This window comes from Dipodomys merriami, unplaced genomic scaffold, assembly GCF_024711535.1.
Source record: "Dipodomys merriami isolate MVZ:Mamm:240054 unplaced genomic scaffold, mDipMer1.0.p SCAF_19, whole genome shotgun sequence".
In the NCBI taxonomy this organism is placed as follows: Eukaryota; Metazoa; Chordata; class Mammalia; order Rodentia; family Heteromyidae; genus Dipodomys; species Dipodomys merriami.
In genome coordinates, this window is record NW_027203270.1 from 21,925,712 (window position 1) to 21,953,573 (window position 27,862).

A 27,862-nucleotide genomic window follows, 5' to 3' on the forward strand; every position below is an offset into this window, starting at 1 on the left:
TTCTCACCTCAACTCTTAGCTGATGACCTCATCTCAGATTTCATAGAGAAAAAAATAGTAGTAATTAGACAAGCATGTCCTCATTTTCCTACCTCCATTTCCATGAGCCTCCATCCATCCATGCCTACAAGTCCTGCCCTGAGTAGCTGTGAAGAGAAAAGAATCTCTGCTCCTGTGGTGGGCCAGCCTTCCCACTCAAACACCTGCATCCTCTAAGAGTTTACTCCTGCAATATCCTCCTATTCTTGCCTGCATCCTCAATTTCTCCCTCTCAATTTCCAGTGGTGTGCAAATACTCTTCTGTCCCACTTGTCCACTGCCAGGTACCACTCCCTTATTTCCTCTTCACAGCAGCTCTGTCTCAGAAAATTAGCATCACTCATTGTCTCTACTTCCTCACCTCTACTCCACCCAACTCTATAATCAGCTTTTCATCCCCGCACAGCACTGACCCAATTCTCAACAAGATCATCATAGGCCTACCTCTTATCAAGGGATATAGTCATGTCTGCCAGTTGATATCTTGGCACCATTTGACATAGTAACCACCCTCCCTATGGAAACGTTTTTCTTCAGGTTTTTTTGAAGTCCCATTCTCACCTAGTTTTCCTATCCCTCACTGACAATTTCTCCACTTCTTTTTCTGCCTCTTCCTTCCCCCACAAGATCTCTAAATAATTCAGTACCCAAGGCTAGCCCAAGACTGCTTTTGTTTATCTATACCATCTCCCTATGAGATGAATCCAGTGTCTTTTTGGGTCAGATACGACCTCCAAGCTGATTAAGTAAATTTATTCCTCTATTTCCCTAAATCATGAATAGGATATCAAACTAGCTATTTAATATTTCCACTTACATTTCTTAAGAGTATCAACAATTCATTATTAAGTCCTTCCCTTAAAAAAAAAAAACTCAAATCCAGGGCTGGGAATGTGGCTCAGTGGTAGAGTGCTTGCCTTGCATACATGGGGCCCTGCATTTGATTCCTCAGCACCATATAAGCAGAAAAAGCCAGAAGTAGTGCTGTGGCTTAAATGGTAGAGAACTAGGCTTGAGCTGAAGAGCTGAAGGACAGCATCCAGGACCAGAGTTCAGGCCCCATGACCAACAAAAAAAAATCTCAAACCCTCCCCATCTCATTTTCCATCTATCCTAAAGATTGGAAAGTAGAAGGAATTCAGTTTCATTCTTAATTTCTACTTTTCCTTTATTCCACATTCAAATCCTGGCTCTACCTAAAAAATATGTCTTGAATCCACCTATTTATCATCATTTATACTGCCATAGCCAAGGCCACCATCATCTCTTTCATGGACCAGTGAAATAGTCTATGTAGTATGTCTTCCTCCTGTTTCCTCATTTTGCATATACCAGCCAAAGTGATCTTTTGAAAGCTGAAATCAAGTCACTTTCTTTCTTCAATACCACCAATGACATTCCACTGCAACCACAATAAAATCCAAACTTTTATCATCATAACTTATAAGGCCCTGCCCCATTGGTCTTCTCTCAGTCTCTCAATCATAGATCAAATGCATTCCAATCTTAGGACTACAAGCACACAATATTCTTATGCAATATGAATATTAATACTCCACAAGAATATTTTTCTTACAATTTTTCAAATAGCTAACTCCTTTCTCACCCATTGACATCTCAATTTAAATAGACTCTCCTCAGAGAAGCTTTTCCTAGCCTCTCTGTCTAAAGTATGACTTTTTTGTTTATAATGGTACTGGAACTTGAACTCAAGGCCTCATACTTGCTAGGGAGGCACTCTACCACTTGAGTCCTTGATTATTTTCAAAGTAGGGTCTTTTTCATTCTGAGCTGGCCTGACTCCTTCCACTTGTGCTTCCTGTGTCACTGCAGGTGACAGGTTCACAACACTCTACAGCCACTGTGCTTCCTCTGTAGCTTGGATAACAGGCATTGTCCCACCTGGACTAGCTATTGATTGAGATTGAGTCTCTCAAACTTGTGTGCTCAGACTTGGCCTTCCAAGTAGCTAGGATTAAAGCTTGAGCCACTGTACCCAGTTGCCCTGTTTCACTTTGAATAACATTTTGCTGATACCTCCAATTACCCTTTTTATGTATATTGTTTGTTTTCCTCGTGTTTGTACACTCCATGATAATGAGAACTCATTGCCTTGCTTACTTTTTCATCCACAAGATCTAACAAAGTACCTAGCACAAAGAAGGTTAATCTACTACTAGTAGATTAAGTGATGAACTAAAAATATGCAGAGTCAGATTCATTTACCTTGGCTTCCTACCCTTAAGAGTACCTAGTTGGGGCTAGGAAGGTGGCTCAGTGGTAGAGCGCGTGCCTTGCATGCATGAGGCCCTGGGTTCGATTCCTCAGCACCACATAAGCAAAAAGAAAAAAGCCGGAAGTGGCGCTGTGGCTCAAGTGGTACAACGCTAGCCTTGAGCTGAAGAGCTGAGGGATAGCACCCAGGCCAGAGTTCAGGCCCCATGACTGGACCCAAAAAAAAAAAAAAAAGAATGCCTAGTCATTTCTTAATTTAGGTAACTGTGGAGGTCTCTAAAGCAAAGGAAAAAGGAAGATACAATCATTGAAAGTCTTGTTTCCAAAGATAATCATGTTATCTCTGAGTATAAGGCTATAAAATCCCAAAGAAAGTAGATCACTTAATTCTTACAATTTTCATAATTTCAGAATATAATACAGCATAAATTTCTGAGTCAGTAAGGTGGGTTTATCTGACCTTAAATATCTTCCCCTTGCCTTACAGTTGACAGAACAGTCTATCTGAATGATCTGATGGATGCTATCAGTTATATTATGGGTGAGTTACAAACTACAATGCAAAATCCTTATCAATATTATCTTTAATGCTCTGTAATTAGCAGAGGATGAAAGTATTTCCTGTTCATCAAAGTTTAAATTCTTAGATAAAGTTTAAACTTAGATAAATAATAACTAGTATATTTACAAATCCACATCCTTATAAACTTAAATAAATAATAACTAGTATATTTACAAATCCACATCCTTAGTGTTCTCTGAAATGATCCCCCAAAAAGTTCTTTAGCATATCAAAAGCCTTTTCTCTTCTTAACCCTCTCCTAGAAAATTATCCTGAGAATAATTTTATTTAATAAAATTTAAAATCCCAGTCCAAAAACCTCCATTCTTATGGTAGAAAGAAAATTGACTAAACATAGCATCCGTGGCTCACGCCTCTAATCCTAGCTACTCAGGAGGCTGAAATCTGATGATCCTGCGTGGTTCAAAGGCAGCCTGGGCAGGAAAGTCTGTGAGACTCTTATCTCCAATTAACCACCAGAAAACTGGAAGTGGCTCTATGGTTTAAGTGGTACAGTGCTTGCCTTGAGCTGAAGAGCTAAGGGATAGCACCCAGGCCCAGAGTTCAAGCCTCACGATGGACGAAAGAAAGAAAGAAAGAAGAAAGAAAAGAAAGAAAGAAAAGGAAGGAATGAAGGAAGAAAGGAAGGAAGAAAGGAAGGAAGGAAGGAAGGAAAGAAAGAAAATTGACTTGGCAGGGTGGAGGGGAGGGAAAGTGAGAGAAAAGTGAGGGAGGGGTTAACAAGTTCAACAAGAAATGTACTCATGGCTGGGAAGGTGGCTCAGTGGTAGAGCACTTGCCTTGCATGCTCGAGGCCCTGGGTTCGATTCCTCAGCACCACATAAGAAAAAAGCCAGAAGTGGCACTGTGACTCAAGTGGTAGAGTGCTAGCCTTGAGCTGAAGAGCTGAGGGACAGCGCCCAGGCCCAGAGTTCAGGCCCACGACCGGACCCAAAAAAAAAAAAAAAGAAATGTACTTACTACTTTATGTATGTAACTGAACCCCTGTGTACATTACCTTGACAATAAATTTTTTTTTAATCAGGGCTGGTTTTGCACACTTATAAATCTCACCACTCAGGAGGAGCTGAAGCATAAGAGTAGCAAGTTCAAGACCAGCCTGACAATAGAGCAAGAGAGACAAGCAAAAGGAGGAGAGAGGGAGGGAACTAAAAAGAGAAAGGAAAAGTTGGAATAGGCTGGTAACATCTAACCATATGGGCATCAATGCACAAGCCATGGTGTCAGTGTAATGGGATAGAAAGTAGTGAAATGCTAATTATAAAAGATTTTGTAGCAACTTGGAACCATGATTATAAAAGAATTATTTTAGGTTGGAAAAGAAAATTAGAATAGTAGATACATTACATTTTTACATCATAAAAGCACAGTCTTACTATCAAAGACCAAAATGTGAAAGACTGAAAACAAATTTTATATATGATAGGGTAATGAAATTATCTTTAAACTTTTAGTGCTTTTTTTCTTTCCTTTTTTTTTTTTTTTGTCAGTCATGGGTCTTGAACTCTGGGCTTGGGCACTGTCCCTCAGCACTTCAGCTCAAGTCTAGTGCTCTACCACTTTAGCCACAGCACCACTTCCAGTTCTCTGGTGGTTAACTGGAGATAAAGAGTCTCACAGACTTTCCTGCCTGGGCTGGCTTTGAACCACAATCCTCAGATCTCAGCCTCCTGAGTAGCTAGGATTACAGGTGTGAGCCACCCACATCCGGCTTGTTTCATTATTTTTATAATGAATGAGAAAAGCTTCATTTTTGTTTTGTTGAATAAAATTCTTGGAATGTATAGTGACCAGAGAAGCAAACTAGAGTCAAATATATATATATATATATTTTTTTTTTTTTTTTTTTTTTTTTTGGTCAGTCGTGGGGCCTGAACTCTGGGCCTGGGCGCTATCCCTCAGCTCTTCAGCTGAAGGCTAGTGCTCTACCACTTGAGCCACAGCACCACTTCCAGCTTTTTCCTTTTCGTTTATGTGGTGCTGAGGAATCAAACCCAGGGCCTCATGCATGCAAGGCAAGCGCTCTACCACTGAGCTACCTCCCCAGCCCTCAAATATATTTTAAAACAAGTAAAAGTTAAATTTTAAGCATTGGTATGTATTGCCAGGTGTAGTAAGATAACATAGGTAGCAAAGACAGAAAGAGAAAGGGGGAAGACAGGGAGGAATAGAAGGAAGAAAGGATAAACTTGTAGAAATAAATGAAGATTCAAGTAAGAAGAAGAAAGTAAAACTAAATTCCTAGTTGTAGCTCAGAATTGAGTCAGTTTTTCACCAACCAATTCCCCTCAACCAATTCCAAACCCCTAGTAAGTAGCTGCTTTTTTATAGCTACCTTCTGCTCCCCTAAAATCAGAACTAAAGACGTGAATTTTTTCTAATGCTTTTTTCAATTCTGTTTGTATCCACATTGTGGTAAATATAAGCACAAAAAACATTTTTCACCTTTGTAAGTAGTTTCATAATATTTCTTTCATTTCTTACCATTTCTAAGGAAACACAGTTGATATCCAGAACTTAGACAAATTTCTAGCAGGAAGACAAATTAGGCTCACAAAAGGACTGAAGGATCTGATAACTCATTTGACATTTGATGTTAAGTGCTCCTTTCTATAATTATATTGCCTTCCTAAAACTGTATTTTTATCCTGAATAGAAGATTCTCAGAATTCAGACACAATAGCTCATCTCTATAGTCCTAGCTACTCAGGAAACAGAGATCAGGATGATTGGGCTTTGAGGCTGATCTAAGCAAAAAAGTCTTAGAGACTCCATCTCAACAAATAAAATTCTGGGCATGGTGGCATGCATCTGTAATCCCATCTATACATTAACTGTAAAGAGGAGGAGGGAGGTTCCAGGCTGACTTTTAGGCACAAACTTGAGATGCTATTTGAAAAGTAACTAGAGCAAAAGGGAATGGAGGACATGGCTTAAGTGGTAGACTATCTGCCTAGCAAGCATACAGCTCTTTAATACAGAAAAATACTCAAATTTTTGAGTATTAAAAAGCAGTGCTTGTTAAATTTGAACCACATAGGGACCGCCTCAGAATATTGTTTAAATTCAAGTTTTAATTCCTATCTTAGATAAAATGTAAGACTCTGCATTTTGGCTGAGAAGGTAGCTCAGTGGTAGAATGCTTGCCTCGCATGCATAAGGCCCTGGGTTCAATTCCTCAGCCCCACATAAACAGAAAAAGCCAGAAGTGGTGCTGTGGCTCAAGTGGTACAGCGCTAGCCTTGAGCTGAAGAACACAGGGAGAGCGCTCAGGCCCAGAGTTCAAGCCCCACAACCGACAAAAAAAAAAAAGACTCTACCTTTCTAATAGGCTTTCAGATGACAATAGATAATGATGGTCCATGGACCACATGAAGAAGACAGACACAACATGTTAAGATTGTGCCTGTACTTTCCTTTCTTGAACCATAAGTGCCACTAATATGTTATGTCCCAAAAGGAAAGAAAAATATAAGAGAAATTAAAATTGGGTACATAAAAGTATTAAAAATATACAGGAGAAGCCAAAATTTGGAGTCATTTGACTGTTTACTGAGAGCTCTAATTATTTTGACTTACACATTGGTCTTTGTGCCATATAACTACTTTTTTGTGGTACTGGAAACTGAACTCAGGACCTCAAAACATGCTAGGCAAGGACTCTGCCACTTAAACTATGCACTTAATCCTGAAGATAATGCAAATGCTGGCCCCTCCCCTAATGGAGGGTGGGTCTCCAAAGCCTCAGTTTTCTGAGATAACTGTAACTCTCCTACAGGGGAAACTGAGCATCCTACCTGGATAGGCCAAGGCATTGTATAGTTCCGTTAGTCATCAATGCTTGGATTTTTTACTTTAACTGGATCTTCAATCTCTACTTTGCCTTCTTTCTACTGTTTCTACATTTTGCATTCTGCTTTATAACTAGACACTGCCTAACCCAGCATCTCCTAATTTAAGACTGGATAAGTAGTTGATTGTAACTAAACTACCTAAAGCTGAATAATCACTGGGTACTGGTAGTTAATGCCTATAATCCTAACTACTCAGGAGGACTGAGATCTGAAGATCATGGTTCAAAGCAAGCCCAGATAGGAAAGTCTATGAGATGCTTACCTCCAATTAACCACCAAAATGCCAAAAGTGGAGCTGTGGCTCAAGTGGTACCAGTCCAACAAAAGCTAAGGGATAGTGTCTGGGCCCTGAGTTCAAGCCCCAGAACCATCACAAAACACCAATAAACAACATAACTGAGTACAGTGCCTGTAGGATCTTAGTTTGAGGCCAGTCCAGGAAGACACCATCAGCAAAAAGCCAGACTGGAGGTGTGGGTCAAATGGCAGAGAGGTAGCCATGAGCAAGACAGACAACCAAGGGTGAGACCATGAACCTCCTTTGCCGTCATCATACTCACCTAAAAGAAAACAAAATCCAAATTACAGAGCAAATACATAGACAAAGTTTCAGCTTAGAATATTATATTTAGGGCTGGGAAAGTGGCTCGGTGGTAGAGTGCTTGTATTTCATATATAAGGCCCTGGGTTCGATTCCTCAGCATCACATAAGCAGAAAAAGCCGGAAGTGGTGCTATGGCTCAAGTGGTAGAGCTCTAGCCCTGAGCTGAAGAGCTGAGGGACAGCACCCAGGCCCAGAGTTCAGGCACCACGACTGACAAAAAAAAGAATATTATTAATAACTTCACAATTTTTATTATTTTTATATAACAACCTCTGTATTTGAATTTAAATGTTTTACAGGAAATGGAAAGATTGCTGTGGCTTCAATAATGGAGGGCCTGAAGAAGCTTAAATGTGAGTGGAAAATTATTACACAATACAAAAATTGGTAACTGGATGCTTTCTGTTTATTTTGGATGCTTTATTGGTTATAAATACAATACATGGAAGGGCACTGATGGCTCACACCTGTAATCCTAGCTACTTAGGAGGCTGAGATCTGAGGATCATGGTTCCAAGCCAGCCCAGGTAGGAAAGCCCATGAGATTCTTATCTTCAACTAACCACTAAAAAGCCAGAAGTGGAGCTATGGCTCAGATTGGTAGAGCACTAGCCTTGAGCACAAAAGCTCAGGGACATGGCCTTCAAGCCCAGGACCACCACCACCACCACCATCATCATCATCATCTTCATCATCTTCATCATCATACATTGAACTTGAGTTGTGCCTCAAAGTAGAGCACTTGCCTAGTAATGTATAATACTTTAGGGACCTAGGTTTGGTGATACTTTTAGTCTACATCATTCAAAGAGCAACACATAAAGTAGAGGGAAGGTTAATTTAAATACAAAATGCACTAAATTATTTGTAGAATCAAGACTAAAAATGCTTGTGGGAGACTGTTGAGAGTGGGAACAGGAGGGTAGGAGGGTGAAAGGACAGGATAGTGAATATGAATATGATCAAAATACTTCATACTCATAGACAGTCCACCCACTCCTTATAGATGCTCCTACCTAACCATTAAAAGAACAGAACACAGAGCTAGCAGTAGACAGTAGAGGCTGAAACAGAAGGTGGACACAAGAACTACGGCTGTATGGCATCCTCATGTCTATTAGAACATAACAAAAATCCTCTTTATTTATGCTCAACCTTAACTCATGATCTCTGACCCAAGCTTTGTCTTTGTTACATCTTGGGCAAAGGGACCCAAAACTTACTTGTCTGGAACAACTGCTGAAAGAACAAATATGAGAACAATGATATCAAGACTCTTTAGGCTATGAGTATAATACTGATCTTTATCAAGCAGATAGTGAACAAAGGCAATACAGAAAGAGAGGTCATATTCTCAATTTGCCTGCAGACAGGTGCATGGACAGACAATGTGAACCAAGTAAAGAAAAGCTTATCTTACTTTAAATGTCACTGTGGCCACTCCCAACAGGGGCATGTACTTCTGGTCACCATAGTGACCATAAACCCCAGCACCTCATACATACATAAATTCAAGACATATATGCATAGTCATATGCAAAATAAGAGATAAATGAAAAGTTTTTTATTTCAATTATGACTCTTAGTACTTTACTAAGCTTTTTTGGGGAGTTTGACATATTAAGGCAGCAGAAGCAGCATATGAGTTAAGATGGATATCACACATACTTTTGATGTTTGGGTCAGTTTTATCACTCATTTGGGGGAAAACTAAGATAAACTGTACTCTTCCTTTCCATAACTTCAATTTTTGTGTAATTTTGAGTCTTTCTCTTGTCTTTAAGCAAAAAAAGTGATTCTACACAAGCTGATAAAAAATGCCAGTGATCTTAGAGGTGAGTGTGCAGTCTGTGTGAAGGCATCATCAGACAAAGGTGAGTGCTATAGTTTACAATTGTTAAGTCTCATAGGTGTTTCCCTACTAATCTTGGATCTACTCTTTGTCTACCAATCCATAAAATAGATGGACATCATTATCTCTCCAACTGTTTTTCTCATTCCACCTCACATCTCACTTGACTATTGTTTTCTAATAGGTTCGTTTACTATGTTTTAGCCTCTTACTCTATTGTGACCTGTTTAGTATCACAGTGCAGTTTATACAGGAACTGTTGGTGATACTGTCATTAAACAAATTAAGTTTGGATGCCTGCGATCTTAACTACAGGCTAATTACAGGCTCAGGTCTCTAATCCTAACAACTCAGGAGGCTGAGATCTGAGAATCCCATTCCTGTCAGTAAAGTCCATGAAACTCTTATCTCCAATTAACAACCAAAGGCCTGGAAATGAATGTGTGGCTCAAGCAGTAGAGCATCAGCTTTGATTAGAAAAAGCCAAGCAAGAGCAGGAGACCTTGAGTTCAAACTCCACTACCCTCGTACCAGTGAGCACATGCACACACGTATACACACACACACACACACACACACACACACACACACACACACACACACACACAGAGTCAAGATAAGGTGTGGCACTGTGCCTCAGTGGTAATACACTTGCCTAGCATGTGGAAGGTCTTGAGTTTGATCTCCAGCACTGAAAAAAATAGATTAAGATGGTAAATTTCACATAATATGTATTTTGCTAAAATTAAAGATAAATGATAATTTTAAGTTTTTGTTTCTGTCTGGGAACCATTTTCCATGCCGGTAGTGTCAGCTATTTGGGAAGCTTAGGCAAGAGTGATATTTAAGCCCAGAAGTTCAAGGCTAGGCCAGGATACATAGTAAGACCCTATCTTAAGAACAAACCCTAATTTATTTTTTATTTTTGTCGGTTGTGGGGCTTAAACTCTGGGCTTGGGCGCTGTCCCTGCACTCTTCAGCTCAAGGCAAGCTCTCTACCACTTGAGCCACAGCGCCACTTCCGGTTTTAGAGTGGTTTTTATTGGATATAAGAGTCTCACGGACTTTCCTGCTGGGGCTGGCCTTGAACCAGGATCCTCAGATCTCAGCCTCCAGAGTAGCTAGGATTACAGGTGTGAGCCACCGGCACCCAGCCAAACCCTAATTTTTTTAATTTTATTTTTTTATTTTTTTTGGGGGGGGGGTCCAGTCGTGGAACCTGAACTCTGGGCCTGTGCGCTGTCCCTCAGCTCTTCAGCTCAAGGCTAGTGCTCTACCACATGAGCCACAGCGCCACTTCTGGCTTTTTTCTTTTTGCTTATGTGGTGCTGAGGAATCGAACCCAGGGCCTCATGCTTGCAAGGCAAGCACTCTACCACTGAGCCACCTTCCTAGCCTCCAAACCCTAATTTTTAATACTCATAAACTCCATCTAATAGCAACTGTCATTACTGCCACTGTAACACAAGAACCCAATAGCAAATAGTTGTTGATTTGTAAATTAAACTTTCCCTTTCTTTCCTTTTGTATTCCTGACCAGGATGGGAGATAAGGTTACCAAGTCTGAGAATACTTGGTAAAGCTAAATTATGCTTATAATGAGCAACTCCCAGGGCAGGAATTGGAAACTTCTAGAAATGCTGCCACTAAGTGAAGTCTAGAAAACTTTTGAAAGCCTTATCATAAAACAGCTAATCCTTGGGTAACAGAGGCTGTATTTAGCCATAATAAAGGCATTCCTAGCTTGTATGCTAGAGAACTTAAAATGAGACAAGTCAGATCATGCACATTATAGTTTCTGCTTGACATGACTATTTTCTCTGTGTCAGGATCTTACTGTGGAACCCAGGCTGGCCTTTAAGTTCAGAAATCTTTTTGCTTCAGCCTTCCAAGTACTGGGAATAATTTTTTTCTTTAATTGCTCTTTTTAAGTCACTTTTCCTCCTAGTATTAAAAACTATGAGTTTGATTTTTGTTGTTGCCTTTCTTTCAAGGCTTAAACAATTAATGAAATAGGTTTCTAGTCATCATTCAGTCAAGGTACCTGTGTAAAATGTTTTAACTTGAAAAACTTTCAACTCAGTAATGAAAATATATTAATACAGGATTTAAAACAACTCCCCCTCCTTCATGAAATTTAAATGGTGCGTAAAAAAGAGGTTCTCATTCTGTAATTCACACCCTCATGTACACTGTGCCCCCAAGGTGCTAAATGAACCACATTGAAAAATAGTTTCTCTAACACTGGAAGGAGTTTATGGTCATTTTCTCCCTGGGCCTGAGCCTGAGCAGTGAATGAGGTCACAGTTGCATGATGGAACAAAAACCCTTTATTGGATTCTTGATCTGAAGCTTCGAAGTGCTTAGTAGCACAGTTTAAAAGTAGGTAAATAAGAGGATTTTGTACAATTGTATGCTGAGTCCTTTTAGGAAAAGGACTTATCATCCTTATAAGAAATTGAAGGTTGTTTTTTTTTAAGTAATGATTATTTTGAGCCAGAAGACTATTTCACAACACTTTTCACGTGCCTAGATTGTTGAGCATCTCTGCAGTTCCCAGCTCTGTGGTAGGTTTCTCCATTCTGAACTCTGTGTAATTGGGTTGTTTAGAATGATTGCTTTCCAGGCTCTGGGGTGAAGACCTGGGCAAAAAAGAATTCTAACCAAATATTCTGAAACTCTTGTTATTTGTGGTTTAATAGTACTTAGTCTTCATTATTCCTAATACAATTTAAAGGTTAAAAAGGTAACTTGAGTGGTAAAACCAACAAATTTGGGGAAGCTCTACCACCTAGCCCTATGTCTCAAACTACACAGAAGGAGAATGGGAGGAGTAGGCAGGCCATAGCAGTGCAAGAATGCATTCAAGAGTCTAGGATGACAAACAGCCTTGCATCCATACTCACTCCTGTTTTTGACAAAGATCAGTGGACTCGTAAAAACTGCCAGGGAAGAAATGTCTGTCTTAAAAGGAAACCCTGGAGAAATATACTTACTACCAAGCAGGTAGCTAAAACAAATAAATATTTTAGGAATGATGTAACATTTTACTCTTTGCAACATGAAATGTTATGTTTTCATAGGTAAATTGTATCTTTACTTTTTTCCACATATTTCCAGGATGATTTATCTGTATTATTGTTTTTGTTTTTTGTTTTTATTATTAGGTAGTTGTATAAAGAGGTTTCAATTCCATAAGCCAGGTTATGAGTGCAATGCATCTTGACCAGTGTCACCCTTTCTATTGTTTTCCTCTTCTTTTCCCCCTCCCATTCCTACCCTCAAGATACATAATTCATTTTTTACATATTATACATTGGATATAATGGCTGCGGTTGCTCACCCTTCCTCCTTCATTCACATGCCCCCACAAGACATTTCCACATCCTGGTATTCATTTTGTTAAACCACTCATTAGTTGTTCCATTGGACTCCTCTCCTAATAATATTGCTATTTTATTAATGTATACAACTTGATGATTTGATACATTACACATTGAGAAAGAATCACTACAGCCAAGCTAATTAACATACGAATCACCTCACGCAGTTACTGTGGGGGAACACAGGATTGTTGTTTCTGTAAGTCACCAGACTCTACATTCAATCTTCAGAAATTATATGTATAATTGAAACTTGTGCCCATTGATCAGTATCTCCTCACATACCCCCTGTGCACCATTCTACTTTCCTGTGAATTTTACTACTTTAGACTTTACACGAGAAAGAAGACAACAGCATTTCTTGCTATGTATCTAGTTTGCCTCATTTAGCATTTTTTTAATATAGGATAACAGTGACACCATTGGAAAGGGAAAGCTGTGGCAAAAACAATTTACTTACAGATCAATCAAGAGATAGTAATGAGACCTTTCCATATGACCTTTCAATTTTTCACATGATTTTAACTTGGATTTGTATACAGAGTCATTCTGAGAGATCCTTACCTTTCATACTCAAGGCCTGTGATCTGAGAAAGTTGCAAAAAAATAAAGAAATTAATCTGTGAGAAGCTGGGTGTGTGGCTCAAATGGGAGAGCACCTGCCCAGCAAGACTGGGTTTAAACTATAATACAGTACTACAAAAAAAAAAACCTAATATGTAAACTAAACTTAGTGATGTATATTTGGAATCCCAGTACTTGAGAAACTGATGCAGGAAGATTGTGAGTTTGAGGCCACCTTGGTGACATTCTGCAGAAAAAAAAGAATGGAGGGGAGAGGAGGAAATGAAAGCATTAAGATATTAAGGAAGGAAGGAGGGAGGGAAAAAAGAAAAGGAGGATGGACTAATCTTCCCAGGCTCTGGTGGCTTGTGCTTGTAATTCCAGCTATTCAGGAGACTGAGGTCTGGAAGATCATAGTTTGAAGCCAGCATGGGCAGAAAAGTCCATGATATCCCATTTCCAAATAATCAGCAAAAAGCTAGATTGGAGGTATGGGTCAAGTAGTAGAGTATGAACCATGAGCAAGCAAGCAAGCAAGCATAAGACCTTGAGTTCAAGTCCCATATTGGTATAATAATAATAATAATAATAATAATAATGAGCTAACTTATGAAATGGTCCTTAATTCCTTAATTGTATCTCTGATTTCCAGTTAGAGTCTCTGGCCACATGGCAGTTTCAGAAGTTAAATCAAAACTTAAGCTGAAACCCCTAAAAGTACCTGTCTTCCAAGCCAGGAGGTATGTAATAAATGTATTAACATATCCAATAAAGAATTATTAAGGCAATAAATGTGTTTACTATGCCATAAGGACAAAATAGAGGGATGGGGAATGTGGCTTAGTGGTAGAGTGCTTGCCTCGCATGCATGAAGCCCTGTGTTCAATTCCTCAGTACCATACCACATAAAAAGAAGAAGCCAGAAGTGGCACTGTGGCTCAAGTGGTAGAGTGCTAGCCTTGAGCAAAAAAAGCTCAGGGACAGTGCCTAGGCCCCAAGTTCAAGCTCCAGGACTGGCAAAAAAAAAAAAGACAAGACAAAGTAGAGTGGTCCTCAAGTATTTTGTACTAAGTTTTCTTATAAAGTAGAACATCTAAATTGACAACAAAGACAAAGATTTTTTTATGAAAAAGAAAAAAACATTCTTTTGACTGGAGAAACAATTCTTGTTCTTCCAAAATAAGGACCTATTTTGTGTTATGACACAATACCTTAAAGGGCTGGGTACACACCTGTAATGTCAGCACTAGGGAAAGTAAAACAGAGGGATCAAGAGTTTAAGACTAAGCCCAGTGCTACTGACCCATGCCTGTAATCCTAACTACTCAGGAGGCTGAGATCTGAGGATCGCGGTTCAAATCAGCCAGGCCAAGAATCCCATGAGACTCTTATCTCCAATTAATCACAGAAAATGAAGGAAGTAGAGCTAGTGGTAGATTGTTAGCCTTGAACCAAAGGAGCTTGGGGGACAGTGCCCAGGCTGAGTTCAAGCCCCCAGTACTGGCAAAAAAAAGTAAGAAAGAGTTTAAGACCAGACTAAGATACATAGCAAGACTCTGGCTCAAAACACTAAAGGTTAGTGATATAGGTCAGTGATAGAGCACTTGCCTCACCTGCAGAGAGTTCTAGGTTCAATTCCTAAGAAACACACACACATACACACACACTCAGAAGAATACATTAGAGAACTTAAAGGAGTTGTCTGTTATGTAAGGTATTTTGAGTGCCAGTGTAAATAAATGTACAAAATCATAAAGAAGACTTAACCCCTAAGCAAATGGAAATATGGAGAAGAAAAATATAAGGTATACAGGCTAGCTACCAAATGTGAAGATAATCTGCTGTTGAACTTTGGAAGCAAAACCAGTTTTGAATATTACTACAGACACTAATACATGTAGAGACTAAATCATGATTCATTGAATTTTTAGGGAACAGAGAAGCTTAGTGTCAGTACTGACAATATTTAGACAGTATTCTTGTAAGAATGCTACATGTGTGGTTGCCATTTTGCTGAAGAGCAGTAATTGTTCAGTGTTTAAGAAGATAAAAGCTGGATGCCAGTGGCTCACACCTATAATTCTAGCTACTCAGGAGCTGAGATCTAGGGTTCTCAGTCCAAAGCCAGGCAGAGCAGGAAAGTCCATGAGATTCTTATCTCCAATTAACCACCAAAACCAGAAGTGGTACTATGGCTCAAAAAGGTAGAGCACTAGCCTTGAGCAAAAGAGATCGGGGACAATGCTCAGGCCCTGAGTTCAAGCCCCACGACCGGACCCAAAAAAAAAAAAAGATGAAGAGAAAATGCATGGACAGGATTTAATACAGTCATGTATATTTTTTGGCACATCAAAAATTCTCAGTCATGGGCTGGGAAGGTAGCTCAGTGGTAGAGCGCTTGCCTTGCATGCCTGAGGCCCTGGGTTCAATTCCTCAGCACCACATAAGCAGAAAAAGCCGGAAGTGGCACTGTGGCTCAAGTGGTAGAGTGCTAGCCTTGAGCTGAAGAGCTGAGGGACAGCGCCCAGGCCCAGAGTTCAGGCCCCACGACCGGACCCAAAAAAAAAAAAAAATTCTCAGTCATTACCTTTATGTTTCTTTATATTGTTAGTCTTTCTGCCCTAGAGATTACAGTAAAATCTCTGCAGTTAAAAACTTGTTTTTTATTATTGTTATTATTGTTGTTGAAAACTGAAAAATAAAATCGTAACTTCATGAACTTGCTCTGTGTGCAAGTGTGTGTGTGTGTGTGTGCGTGCATGTGCGTGCGTGCGTGTGTGTGTGTAAGAAAAAGAGACAGAGAGAGACAGAGAAACAAGATAGTTTCTATATTTCAAATATAGCCAGGAAAATGAAATGGACTAAATTAGCCAGGTGTAGCCAATGGGTTAAAATTGGGAAGTGGAATTTGCCTGTATCATTAACAATAGCTTTTTCTCAGTCAAAGATCCTGAATAACAGGATCTAAGGACTAAGCATGAGAACCAAAGATAGTGATAGATTTTATCAAGTTATAGAAAGAAAAACCATTTCTCATTTGAGAGGTTTGGGGGATTTTTTGTTTGGGGTTTTGTGTTTTTTTTTTAAATTTTTGCTGTAGTGTCTTTGAATTTGTCACTGCTAAAGCAAGACATTTCTGACATTTTTGTAGTGACAATAACCTCCCAGAAGGTACAGCCTCACTGTTCCCTGTCCTACCATTACAAGCTGCCTTTTGAAATATAGTGAGTTCTCTGACACTGGAAGTAATCAAGCAAAGATGAAATAAAAACCTGTGTGTTGAGTAATCCTTACACTACATGAAAAGCTAGAGTCCTTGCCAAATCTCAGGGCTTCCAGTTCCAAGAATATCCTTTTTACTATAATAATACAAACCTTACATTGCCTGACCTTCTTTCCTCTTGCTTCTTAAGAACATATTTCTGTATTTGTTGCATCATTTATATCTAGAAATACAACAAATATAGAAGGGTAAAATCTTCTGGAGTTCAGTAAGGTGATGAGAGAACACAAGAAAAATAGTGGTAGCAAAAGCTAAGAAAACAAAACAAGTCAGGTAACATTTCACATCAAAACTTGGAGAACAGAAGGGAGGGGTGGGGAAGAAGAGTTGGAGAACAGTATATATCCAGAGCTTATTACTTCCTGTTCTCCCAAGTCCCTCTCTGAAAAGCAGTTGAATCTACTAGGTACTCCAGAGGATATAAAATTTAAAAAACAAAAAACAAAAAACATGCTTTCATTTATTCTTCTAGTTTTTACTTTAGCAACTACTTACAAAAACCACAAAATTGCTGGGCGCTGGTGGCTCACACCTATAATCCTAGCTACTCAGGAGGCTGAGATCTGAGGATTGCGGTTCAAAGCCAGCCTGGGCAGGAAAAGTCCATGAGACTCTTATCTCCAATAAACCACCAGAAAAGTGGAAGTGGTGCTGTGGCTCAAGTGGTAGAGTGCTAGCCTTGAGCTGAAGAGCTGAGGGATGGCACCCAGTCCCAGAATTCAAGCCCCACGACTGTCAAAATTAAATTAATTTAAAAATCATAACATATTCCATACTCTCAAATTTTCATTCCAAAAGCATCTAAAATAATCTTATAAAATCAAAATTATTTGAATTAATTTACCATTAAATTGTACTTAGTTAACTATAATTAAATTTTATTTACAATATTAAATCACACCAGTTTTATATATTATCTTATTCCTAAATAAATTATTGTAGGTCAATACAAAGTATCCCCTAACTATTAATATTTACCTTCTTTTTCCATATTTTACTTTATGAAGAAATTAAACATTTCCCAGAGTTCCAAACTTTCCAAAAGCATTTTATATCTTTTCCTTGTTTCTTTCATATATGGTAAAAATACAATTTGTGATCAAAGTTGTAAAATAATAAGACACAAAATATTATCTACAAGTATATTCATCATAACATTAGGCTAATTAAAACTTTAATCAGGGGATAAGATATTTAATCCCTCTGAAATTGAAGTGTTTTGTTTTTGTTTTTGTTTTGCCAGTCCTAGGGTTTGAACTCAGGGCCTGGGCACTGTTCCTGAGCTTGTTTTTGTTCAAGGCTAGTGCTCTACCACTTTGAGCCATAGTGCCATTTCCAGCTTTTTGGTAGTTAGTTAATTGGAGATATGTGCCTCACAGACTTGCCTTTGAAGTATGATTCTCAGATCTCAGCTTCCTGAGTAGATAGGATTATAGGCATGAGCCCCTGATGCCCAGCAAGTTTTATATTTGTTAAGGAGTTAAGTATGATTGGTGGGACTAGGAAGGTGGCTCAGTGGTACAGTGCTTGCCTTGTATGCATGAGGCCTGGGTTTGATTCCCCAGCACCACAGAAGTAAGTGGCCCAAGTGGTAGAGTGCTCACCTTGAGCTGAAGAGCTGAGGGACAGTGCCCAGGCCAAGAATTCAGGCCCCATATCTGGCACACAAAAAAAAAGATGATTGGTAAGTAGACAGCAGAAGTAGATCTCAGTGGTCAATGTTTTCTCACTGTCCATCCTGTAGCTTTTGGCAAGTTACAGTAAAGGGGTCTAAAGTAATGTGATGATATGTTGTGATGCTTACAGACATTCTAGTCAACAGAAACTGCAGAAGGGGACTAACATTTTCTGGCCTCATGTTTGCATTAGATCTAAATCTTCTCATGTCTCTTCTCAGGGAAAAAGACTTACCAGGATCTCTTCCATGCCGATCACAGCACAAAGAAAAAAAGTTGAACTCTTCACAAATGGAAGGTAATGAGATTTCAAGAGGTGTCTATACTATCTTACTAACTTCAGCGGGACACCCTGTGTGGGATCAGAGGGGAATTGTTTTCAAATTAGCATCTCCCTAGAATGTAGACAGTCCTGGTCAAATAGTTTTACTTAAAAGAATTTGTAGGAAAAAAAAAAAAAGAACAAATGCAAGGTCAAATATAAATCAGAAGACAGGTGCCAGTAGCTCATGCGTGTGATCTTAGATCACAATTTGAAGTCAGCCCAGGCAGGAAAGTCTTTGAGATTCTTATCTCCAATTCACCAAAAAGCCAGAAGTAGGACTATGGCTCAAGTGATAGAGCACAAACCTTGAGCAAAAAAACTAAAAGACAGCACCCAGACCCTGAGTTCAAAGCCTCAGTATTGGCTGGCGCACACACACACACACACACACGTGCGCGCACACACACACACACACACACACACACACACACACACACACACACACACACACACACACCACACACACACACACACCACACAGACTACCAGAGTTTCTCAAAGACAAAAAAAATAACGATACTGATTAAATGAGCCCACATTGGCTACAGTTCATTCACCCAAACACAATATCTGCTTAAAGCCAACAATGTGCTAGGCATGAGAAACAAGACAGACATGGTGCCTGCTCTGGTGTGAAATCTAACCAAGAAGAGTCAGCTAAGCCTTGAAATGATTGAACGAATTAGTTATCATATAACACAAGTTAAAAGCATAGAGCATCATGAGAGCATAAAAGAATGTGTCCTAACTTGGTCTTGTGAGGGAGGAGGGGAGTGCTAGAGAAGGCTGAATGATGGGTAGGACAGCTAGGGATTTGGCTCAATATAGAATTGCATGCATGAGATCCCAGGTTCAATCCCAAGGACTATAAAGAAAACACAATATTAAAGGCAAATTGACTTGTTTTTTTTCCACTCACCTGTTTCTAAGTTCCATCCCTGCTGTAGCAGACACCACCCCTTCACTCCTCCTTAGGAGAGACAATATTCTGTGTATGCATGATGAAGACTAAGTTGGGCAAGGGATACAGACAGGAGTGTCCCAGGAAGACAGAACAGAATCTATAAATATTCCACATAGTACTTTAAGCATTTCTTTGTAAATACTTCATCTGTCCAAAACATACATACACATAGATTTACTTTGGATTTTATGTGATGTATTAGTTTTCTAATGCTGACATAACAAATTAACAGAATAATACAGCATAAATTTATCTCTCAGTTCTATAGGTCAATAGTCCAGAAAGGCTTGGCTGGCTTCTCTAAGTCTTACAGAACCAAAATTGGGATGGTAGCTATCCTGGACTCTTACCTGAGGATTCTGGAGAATATGTATCCTATCAGTTCCTTATAGAATTCAATTTCTTGCAGTAATAGGACTGAGATATCAGTTTCCTTTTTTGCCAGTCCTAGGGCTTGAACTTAGAGCCTGAGCACTGTCCCTGAGCCTCTCTGTGCTCAAGACTAGCACTCTACCCTTGAGCCACAGTGGCACTTCCAGATTTTTCTGTGGTACTGAGGAATCAAACCCAGGATTTCATACATGCATGCTAGGCAAGCAGTACCACTAAGCCACATTCCCAGCCCCCAGTTTCCTTTCTGTCTTTCATCCAGGAGCCCCTCTTAGTCCCTAAGGCTGCCTGTATTTCACATCACATTGCCTCTCCAACTTCAACGACAATGGGTTGAGTGTTTCTCATATTCTGAATGTCTCTGACTTCTGACAACTCTCTCGTGGTTCTAGCTGTATAATTAGATTGGGCCCACTTAAAAGGAAACAAAGCAAAATAGCAGTTTTTAATTATGTACAACATCCTTTTACCATGGAAGGTTAATAAGCACAGGTTTCAGGGTTTAAAGCTCAAGTTTATTTGGAAGGCTATCTCACTGACTACACTTATTTGTGTGTGTATGTGTGTGTGTGTGTGTGTGTGTGTGTGTGAGAGAGAGAGAGAGAGAGAGAGAGAGAGAGAGAGAGAGAGAGAGAGAGAGAGAAATAGAGAGTCTTGCTACATAGCTCAGGCTGGCCTCAGATTCAAGATCTTCCTGCTTAAGCCTTCCCAAGGGGTAGGATTACAGGTGTGTGCTACCACATCAGCTCCACATTTCATTTTCTACCGATTAGTTTATTCCAGTTCAAATATCAAGAAGAGGTAAATATTCTGCATTAAAAATATAAAATACTCATTTTTCTCTCAGCAGTCTTCCAGAACATGATCTTTGACCAGCTACATTGTCTGTCCTAATCCTGTTAACATACATTCTTCTTCTTGAATAAAAATTCTAACACAATTCCATTTCTCCAGCCTTCCATGATGCCTATAACTTCTTCAACAAGGATAAAACTGGATGCATTGATTTACATGGACTGATGTGCACTTTAGCTAAATTGGGAATGAATATAAACAAGTATGACATCTATGCCGAATTAAAACTTGCTGATCCTGATCGTGAGTATTTTGTCTTCTCATTGTCTTTGCATGAAAGACTTTTGTTAGTGTCTGTTTTTCCCTCTTTTACTGAAACTATAGTTAGTAGACAAAAGCAAAAGGAGCCCCTATACACACTAATCTCCATAGTTTCAGTTCTCTTGACTCAAGAGAAAGAGACCACATTCACATAACCTTTATTACTTTATTATCATTAAAATTGTTCTGTTTTCTCATTGGTTTTTAACCTTTTATTATGCCTAACTTATCATTAAACTTTACCATAGGTAGATACCTTACCAAGGTAGTTTATCATTAAATTTTACATATGGTAAAATATCAGTAAAAATAGTGATGCTACATAGTCTTAAATGTATGTAGCCTCTGTGGATTACAGGACTGATATTTCCATTCTAGAATATCAATTAGACAGGAACTTTTTGAAAAGTCTCAGGAACACAGGAATACTTGAAAAATGGGATTACATCAAAATAAAAAGTTTCTTTGCACCAAAGGACACAGTTACTAAACTGTCAGCCAACAGACCTGGGAGAAGATCTTTATCAGCAATACATCTGACAAAGGCTAATATCCAAAATATACAAGGAGCTAAAAAAAAAAAAACCCTCCCCCCCAAAAAAAACCCAATTAATCAATACATGGGCAAAGGAGCTAGAGAGACTTCTCAGAAGAAAGAATGGCAAATAAACACATGAGGAAATGCTTAACATCCATGGCCATAAAGGAAATACAAATCAAAACAACTTTGAGATTCCATCTCACCCCAGTTGGATTGGCCAACATCAAGAATTTGAACAAATAGGGGCTGGAAAGGTGGCTCAGTGGTAGAGTGCTTGCCTTGCATGCATGAGGCCCTGGGTTCGATTCCTCAGCACCACATAAGCAAAAAGAAAAAAGCCAGAAGTGGTGCTGTGGCTCAAGTGGTAGAGCGCTAGCCTTGAGCTGAAGAGCTGAGGGACAGCGCTCAGGCCCAGAGTTCAGGCCCCATGACCGGACCCAAAACAAAAAACAAAAAAAGAATTTGAACAAATGCTATCAGGGGTATGGTGAGATAAAGAACCCTATTGCACTTTTGGTGGCAATGTAAACTAGTACCAACCACTCTGGAAAGGAGGTTTGGAGGTTCCTCAAAAAACTAAACATAACTTTTTCACTATGACCCTACCATACCACTCCTGGACATCAACCCAGATCATTACAAGGCAGGATATGATAAAGACACTTGTACATCCATATTTGTGCTGTACTATTCACAATAGCCAAGTAATGGAAATAGCCCAGATGTCCTGCAATAGATGAGTGGATCAAAGAAAATGGGGTACATATATACAATGAAATTTTACTCATCTATTAGAATAAGAATATGTAATTTGCAGGGAAATGGATGGACTTAAATCATGTTATGTGAGGTAAGCCAAGCTCTGAGAGACAAATGACACATTTTCTCTCATATGTGGAAGCTACATCTAAAATATAACTGGACATGATAACTTATACAGAACTCTAAGCATTCACAGTCATACTAAAGGAGATACTCTTAGAGGAGGAACAAAAAGGTGTAACTTCTCTGGACATTTAAAATACTATTTATTGAAAGGAATTCAGAGAAATGGAAACAGGTTATTTTCTTGATGGTGGTGGTAGTGTTTGTTCTTGCTTTTGGGTTGGGGGGTGGTTGGTCTATTTAGTGGGTGATAAATGGGACACAGAAAGGGAGGGAGGAAGAGTAAACAAATGCAATCATGCTATTCAGTATACACTGTGTAGAAAATGAACCATGCAACTTGTGGGCTGGGATGACAGGGGGAAACTGTGTGAAAGGGAAGGAAAGGGGTGACACTGTCCAAAAAATAAAGGTACTCATTATCTGAGTTATGAAATGGTAACCCCTCCGTATACTTTAATAATAACAACATAATTATATTAAATATGTAGATACATACATGTTATCTTTATTCTGATGTTATATTTCTGTTGCAGGAGATGGGAAAGTGAACTTCTCAGACTTTATGAAGGTGCTAACAGATAAGGAACGCTTCCTCAAGGCTGTGGGTGAGTAGGCAGTCACTGCAGCAGTTCAGTTCACTACCACCCCCTACATATTCACTTAATTCTTCAACCAGGAGACAAATCCAGAAGGAATAGTTTGGGATGTGATTTACTTTGTATTGCTTCTCTCTGTCTCTCTCTGTGCCTCTCTCTGTCTCTGTCTCTTCCTTTCTTTCTCTCTCTCTTTGTCAGTTGTGGGACTTGAACTCTGGGACTGGGTACTGTCACTGAGCTCTTCAGCTCAAGGCTAGCGCTCTACCACTTGAACCACACTACCACTTCCAGTTTTCTGGTGGTTTATTGGAGAGAAGAGTCTCATGGACTTCCCTGCCTGAGCTGGCTTTGAACCGTGATCCTCAGATTTCAGCCTCCTTAGTAACTAGGATTACAAGCATGAGCCACCAGCACCTGGCTTTATATTGCTTCTCTTAAACAATATTTTTAAAGCAGACTTAACAGTTTTTGAGCTGTAATTTAAACATCAAAAAGCAGACATTTGTGTCTAGAAGGGAACATGGCATGTTTGTCTCCAATAAGAACATTCAGGAAATGACAGATGTAGAAAACTTTGGTCTCCTTTTGTAGTGTCTTAAATTCTTTATCAAGTACATGTACTACTTTCAAAGACATTCCTTTTACAAAAGAAAAGGCATTTCTTAGCCAGGTGCCAATGACTCATGCTATTCAGGAGGCTGAGACCAGGCAGATTGAAGTTTGAAGCCAGTCCAGGCAGGAAAGTCCACAAGATTCCACATGGTATATTCATGGGTATATACACAGCAAAAATAAAAAGGGGGGATAGGGGGAAAGGTGGCAGCAAAAAAACAGCATTTCTTTAGAAAAAGCAAAATGTCTTTCCCATGCAAATTCTAGGACATAGCTAATTTGCTGGAATTGTTTTGGGATTATTTTTTTCTTTTCTTTTTTGGTCAGTTGTAGGGCTTAAACTCAGGGCCTGGGCACTGTCCCTAAGCCTATTTATGCTCAAAACTAGTGTTCTACCACTTGAGCAAAGCACCGCTTCTGGTTTTTGAGTGGTTAATTGGAGATAAGAGTCTAACAGGGACTTTTCTGCCTGGGCTGGCTTTAAACTGCAATCCTCAGATCTCAGTCTCCTTAGCAGCTAGGATTAGAGACATGAGCCACCAGTGCCTAGCTAACCTGCTATTCTTGAACAAACACCTTCCTCATACTGATAAAGCCTCTACCCTCAGAGAGTGCTGGGGAATGAATGTTGGTGGTAAGAGAACATGGCTTTATACAGGCCATAATGCTATGTCAGACACTTTGAATATTATGATTGCTACTTTTATGCTGTGTTTACTATTACTAGCTCAACAAGCTGCCTTGAAAAAATCTAGCTGCTCTTAATTTTGTGCCAACTTGGAAAAAAAAAAAATCTAGCTGCTGTTACATTGTTTTATTGGATAAAGGCAGTCCAAATCTCAAATAGTTTTTAAACTAGGAACTATAGTTAGGATACAGTTACTGTTTGCAAATACAATTATATTAGAAGGTTCTGCAAAGCCAGGAATAACTGATTTATCAATTCCTTTGCTTAAAAAGGACAAGACAGTAGTTCACCCTTTGTCCCATTGTTACTGTGATTCTCCTTCCCTTCCCCCTAGACGGTATGTAGGAAATGAACGTTACAACTTGAGGGGGAGGAGAGTTGGGGGAAAGAGAAAGCAGGAGAAAATGAGGGCGGGAGTAACACAGGAAAGAAATGTACTCATTATCTTATGTAACTGTAACCCTTCTGTATATCACCTTTACAATAAAATAAAATTTTAAAATAATAACTTTTTTAAAAAAAGAACAAGACAATAATACTTAAAGAATTATGTAGCTGGGGTGCTGATGGCTCACGGCTATAATCCTAGATACTAAGGAGGCTGAGATTTGAGGATCGAGGTTCAAAGCCAGCCTGGACAGGAAAATCCATGAGACTCTTATCTCCAATAAACCACTAGAAAACCAGATTGTGGCTCAAGTGGTAGAATGCTAGCCTTGAGCTGAAGAGCAGGAGGGACAGTACCCAGGCCCAGAGTTCAAGCCCCACAACCAACAACAACAACAAAAAATGTGCTGTGTTAAAAGTAGTATTCTATTTACTTTAGAAGTCTTTGAACTAAAAATATTCCATTTTTATTCTGTATACTCAGTAATAACAGAGATCTTTCTACTAAGTAGATGTTTAATGTTTTACTATGGCTCTAGCCCCTGCATTGATAGTATTATAAATATTCAGTAAAAAGAATGTCATCTTATGGCTTTGTTTTTGCTATTTTTCTCTCTTTGCTTTTTTTGATAGAAGGCAATTTTTGTTGTTCCTTCTATAGTTCCAAGTAAGAGGACATGTTTAGAGCTGACTGCCACCCCAGGGATCATATTATTTGAAATACTGTCAAAGCTTGTAGAGACTTCAGCCCTACCCAGAAAAGCTATAATGGAAATAGTGAGGTAAGTGGCCAGAAAAGAGATAAAAGCAGTCTTCTCAGAGGTACTTAGAGGACAACTCACCAACATCCTATTCCATAAGAGTCTGGTTCAAAACAAAGGAGAAAGTATCTGGCACTGAGAGCCAGCATTCCTGCCTGGCTCTGACATCGCAAGGCAGACCTCAGACTATCTCAAGGCCCAATTGTAGGCAAAACTTTCAGCCTTCTCTAGTCTAGGCCATAGAATCCCAGCAACGTAAGACTTTTCCAGGCATGATTTCAAGTGGGCTTCAAAATCTGGTATGGAATACAAGACTCTCCTTACGGGAACAACAGGTCCTCTGGCTGTGAGTGAGATACAGTAAGTTCAGACTTTCATGGTAGTTTGGGGACTTGAGTGGAACCAGTCCCATATATCTTCAAAGCCTTTTGCTATCCTTTCTTAGAGAAGCTTAAAAAATATACATACCACCAGGTGTAAAAAAAAAAAATGTTATGGGGCTGGGAATGTGGCTTAGTGATGGAATGCTTGCCTAGCATGCATGAAGCCCTGGGCTCAATCACTCAGTACCACATAATCAGAAAAAGCCAGAAGTGGCATATTGGCTCAAGTGGTAGAGTGCTAGCCTTGAACAAAAGAAGCTCAGGTACAGTGCCCAAGCCCTGAGTTCAAACCGCAGGACTGGCCCCCCCCAAAAAAAGAAAGTTATGCTCTTCAATCGTTTCTCTATACTATCCTGACTATGGAATATAAAACAGAGAATGCACAAAATTCCCCTTTTCATTTCATTTTGGTTGAAAACCACTTATTAAATGCCTGCCATTAGTATGCAAATGTTTAACTCCTCAGCCTCAGTTTTCTCATTTAGAAAAGGTGGGAATAATGGTATCTAATAATAATAATATCTGCCTTAAATGGCAGTTGTGAGAATGATGTATGATAAGACATGTGAAAGTGCATAGTACATTATAAAACCTAATATGTTAGCTACTGTAATAGGGAAGTAATCAGAATGATTACAGACTCTGTGTGTGTATGTGTGTGTGTGTACGTGTACACTATCACTCTGAAATACAGATCAGTTAAATAAGTTATCCAAGAGTTAAGAATGCTTAGATTTTTGTCCCAGTCTGATTCCAGAATCCATGTTCTTACCCACTGTCTTATACTGCCTCTCACACACAATTAGTATATGGGAATTTTTAGATGATGTTGCTATTTTATTAAAATTAGATTGTGTCATTACGTCTTTGATTGTCTTATGAGGTGATTATTTATCTAATCATCTCTGTATTGTCTGATTCCTAAGAACATGAAGCATGTTCAAATCTGCCCAGCAAACACAAGACCCTGAGTTCAAACCTCAGTACCAGCCCCCCCAAAAAAAATAAAAATAAAAACAAACAAGAGACAAAGCCCAAGGAGAAGCCAGAAAGGAGACTTTTTCAGCTATTACCAACATGGATTACAGCTGAAGAAGCTAGATGTACTATAATACAGTACCCATCAGGAACCAAAGCCAACATAGAATATCCACATGATGACCTGGGACACTTCTCCAACTGAAAATCTCTTGTTACAAAGCTATGCCCTGTAAACTAGCAGAGACAAATATCCTGACAGACTCGCAAATACCAACACTAGGACACAAGAAGCCTAAAAAACACTGATACTTCTGAAGAAACACAGTAACTAGCAAGAGATCCTCAAGGAGAAAGAATCAAGGAATTGCTTGACAAAAACTTGAGTTTAAGGAAATTCAATATCCTATAAGAGAAAATAGATAATTCAACAACATTAGGAATATAATTCATGATATAAATGAGAAATTCAGCAGAGATAGTGATTATTAAACAGAACAATCAGAAAACTTGGTGCTAGACTGGAGGTGTAAACCAGGTGGTAGAACATCGGCCTATCAAACACAAAGTCCTGAATTCATACTAGTAATGCCAAAAGAAAAAATAAAATAAAAGGTACACTGTAGCACAAGAAATCTTGGTTCTCGGGCTGAGAATGTGGCTTAGTGGTAGAGTGTTTGCCTTGCATGCATGAAGCCCTGGGTTCGATTCCTCAGTACCACATAAACAGAAAAAGCCAGAATTGGCACTGTGGCTCAAGTGGTAGAGTGCTAACCTTGAGCAAAAGAAACTCAGGGAAAGTGCCCAGGCCCAGGACTGTCAGAATAATTTAAAAAAAGAAAGAAAGAAAAAAAGAAATCTTGGTTCTTGGTGCTAAATTATTCAATAAATGGGAAAAAAAATACAATTGAAGCTGGGTACCGGTGGCTCATACCCATAATCCTAGCTACTAAGGAGGCTGAGATCTGAGGATCATGGTTTAAAGCCAGCCCAGGCAGGAAAGTCAATGAGACTCTTATCTCCAAAAAACCACCAGAACTAGAAGTGATGCTGTGGCTCGAGTGGTAGAGTACCAGCCTTGAGTTAAAGGGCTCAGGGATTGCATCCAGGCCCAGAGTTCAAGCCCCAGGATTGACAAAAAACAAAAACAAAAAAACTGA

General features: G+C 39.2%; 1 protein-coding gene and 1 long non-coding RNA gene across 6 annotated transcripts in view; one reads left to right on the forward strand and one right to left on the reverse strand.

The window, feature by feature from the left end:
• The window catches only part of Efcab3 (EF-hand calcium binding domain 3), a 115,575-nt gene that overhangs the window by 75,617 nt on the left and 12,096 nt on the right, over nucleotides 1-27,862 (forward strand). For 2 of the 3 annotated variants that reach the window (XM_070027700.1, XM_070027701.1), the window contains exons 36-43: nucleotides 2,762-2,815; nucleotides 7,615-7,668; nucleotides 9,100-9,189; nucleotides 13,767-13,854; nucleotides 18,295-18,371; nucleotides 20,707-20,850; nucleotides 22,831-22,902; nucleotides 25,242-25,362. In XM_070027700.1, coding sequence (XP_069883801.1) covers nucleotides 2,762-2,815; nucleotides 7,615-7,668; nucleotides 9,100-9,189; nucleotides 13,767-13,854; nucleotides 18,295-18,371; nucleotides 20,707-20,850; nucleotides 22,831-22,902; nucleotides 25,242-25,362 — 700 coding nt within the window. The remainder of the gene's footprint in view (nucleotides 1-2,761; nucleotides 2,816-7,614; nucleotides 7,669-9,099; nucleotides 9,190-13,766; nucleotides 13,855-18,294; nucleotides 18,372-20,706; nucleotides 20,851-22,830; nucleotides 22,903-25,241; nucleotides 25,363-27,862) is intronic. The other variant, XM_070027702.1, reaches the window with a different exon arrangement.
• The window catches only part of LOC138830857 (uncharacterized), a 62,716-nt gene that overhangs the window by 16,771 nt on the left and 18,083 nt on the right, over nucleotides 1-27,862 (reverse strand). Inside the window, exon 5 of one of the 3 annotated variants that reach the window (XR_011373071.1) lies at nucleotides 9,823-9,858. The exons of 1 other annotated variant lie outside the window; for it this stretch is intronic. This is a non-coding gene — a long non-coding RNA (uncharacterized lncRNA). Of the gene's footprint in view, nucleotides 1-7,124; nucleotides 7,272-9,822; nucleotides 9,859-27,862 lie in introns of those variants that run through there. One more of the 3 variants, XR_011373073.1, reaches the window with a different exon arrangement.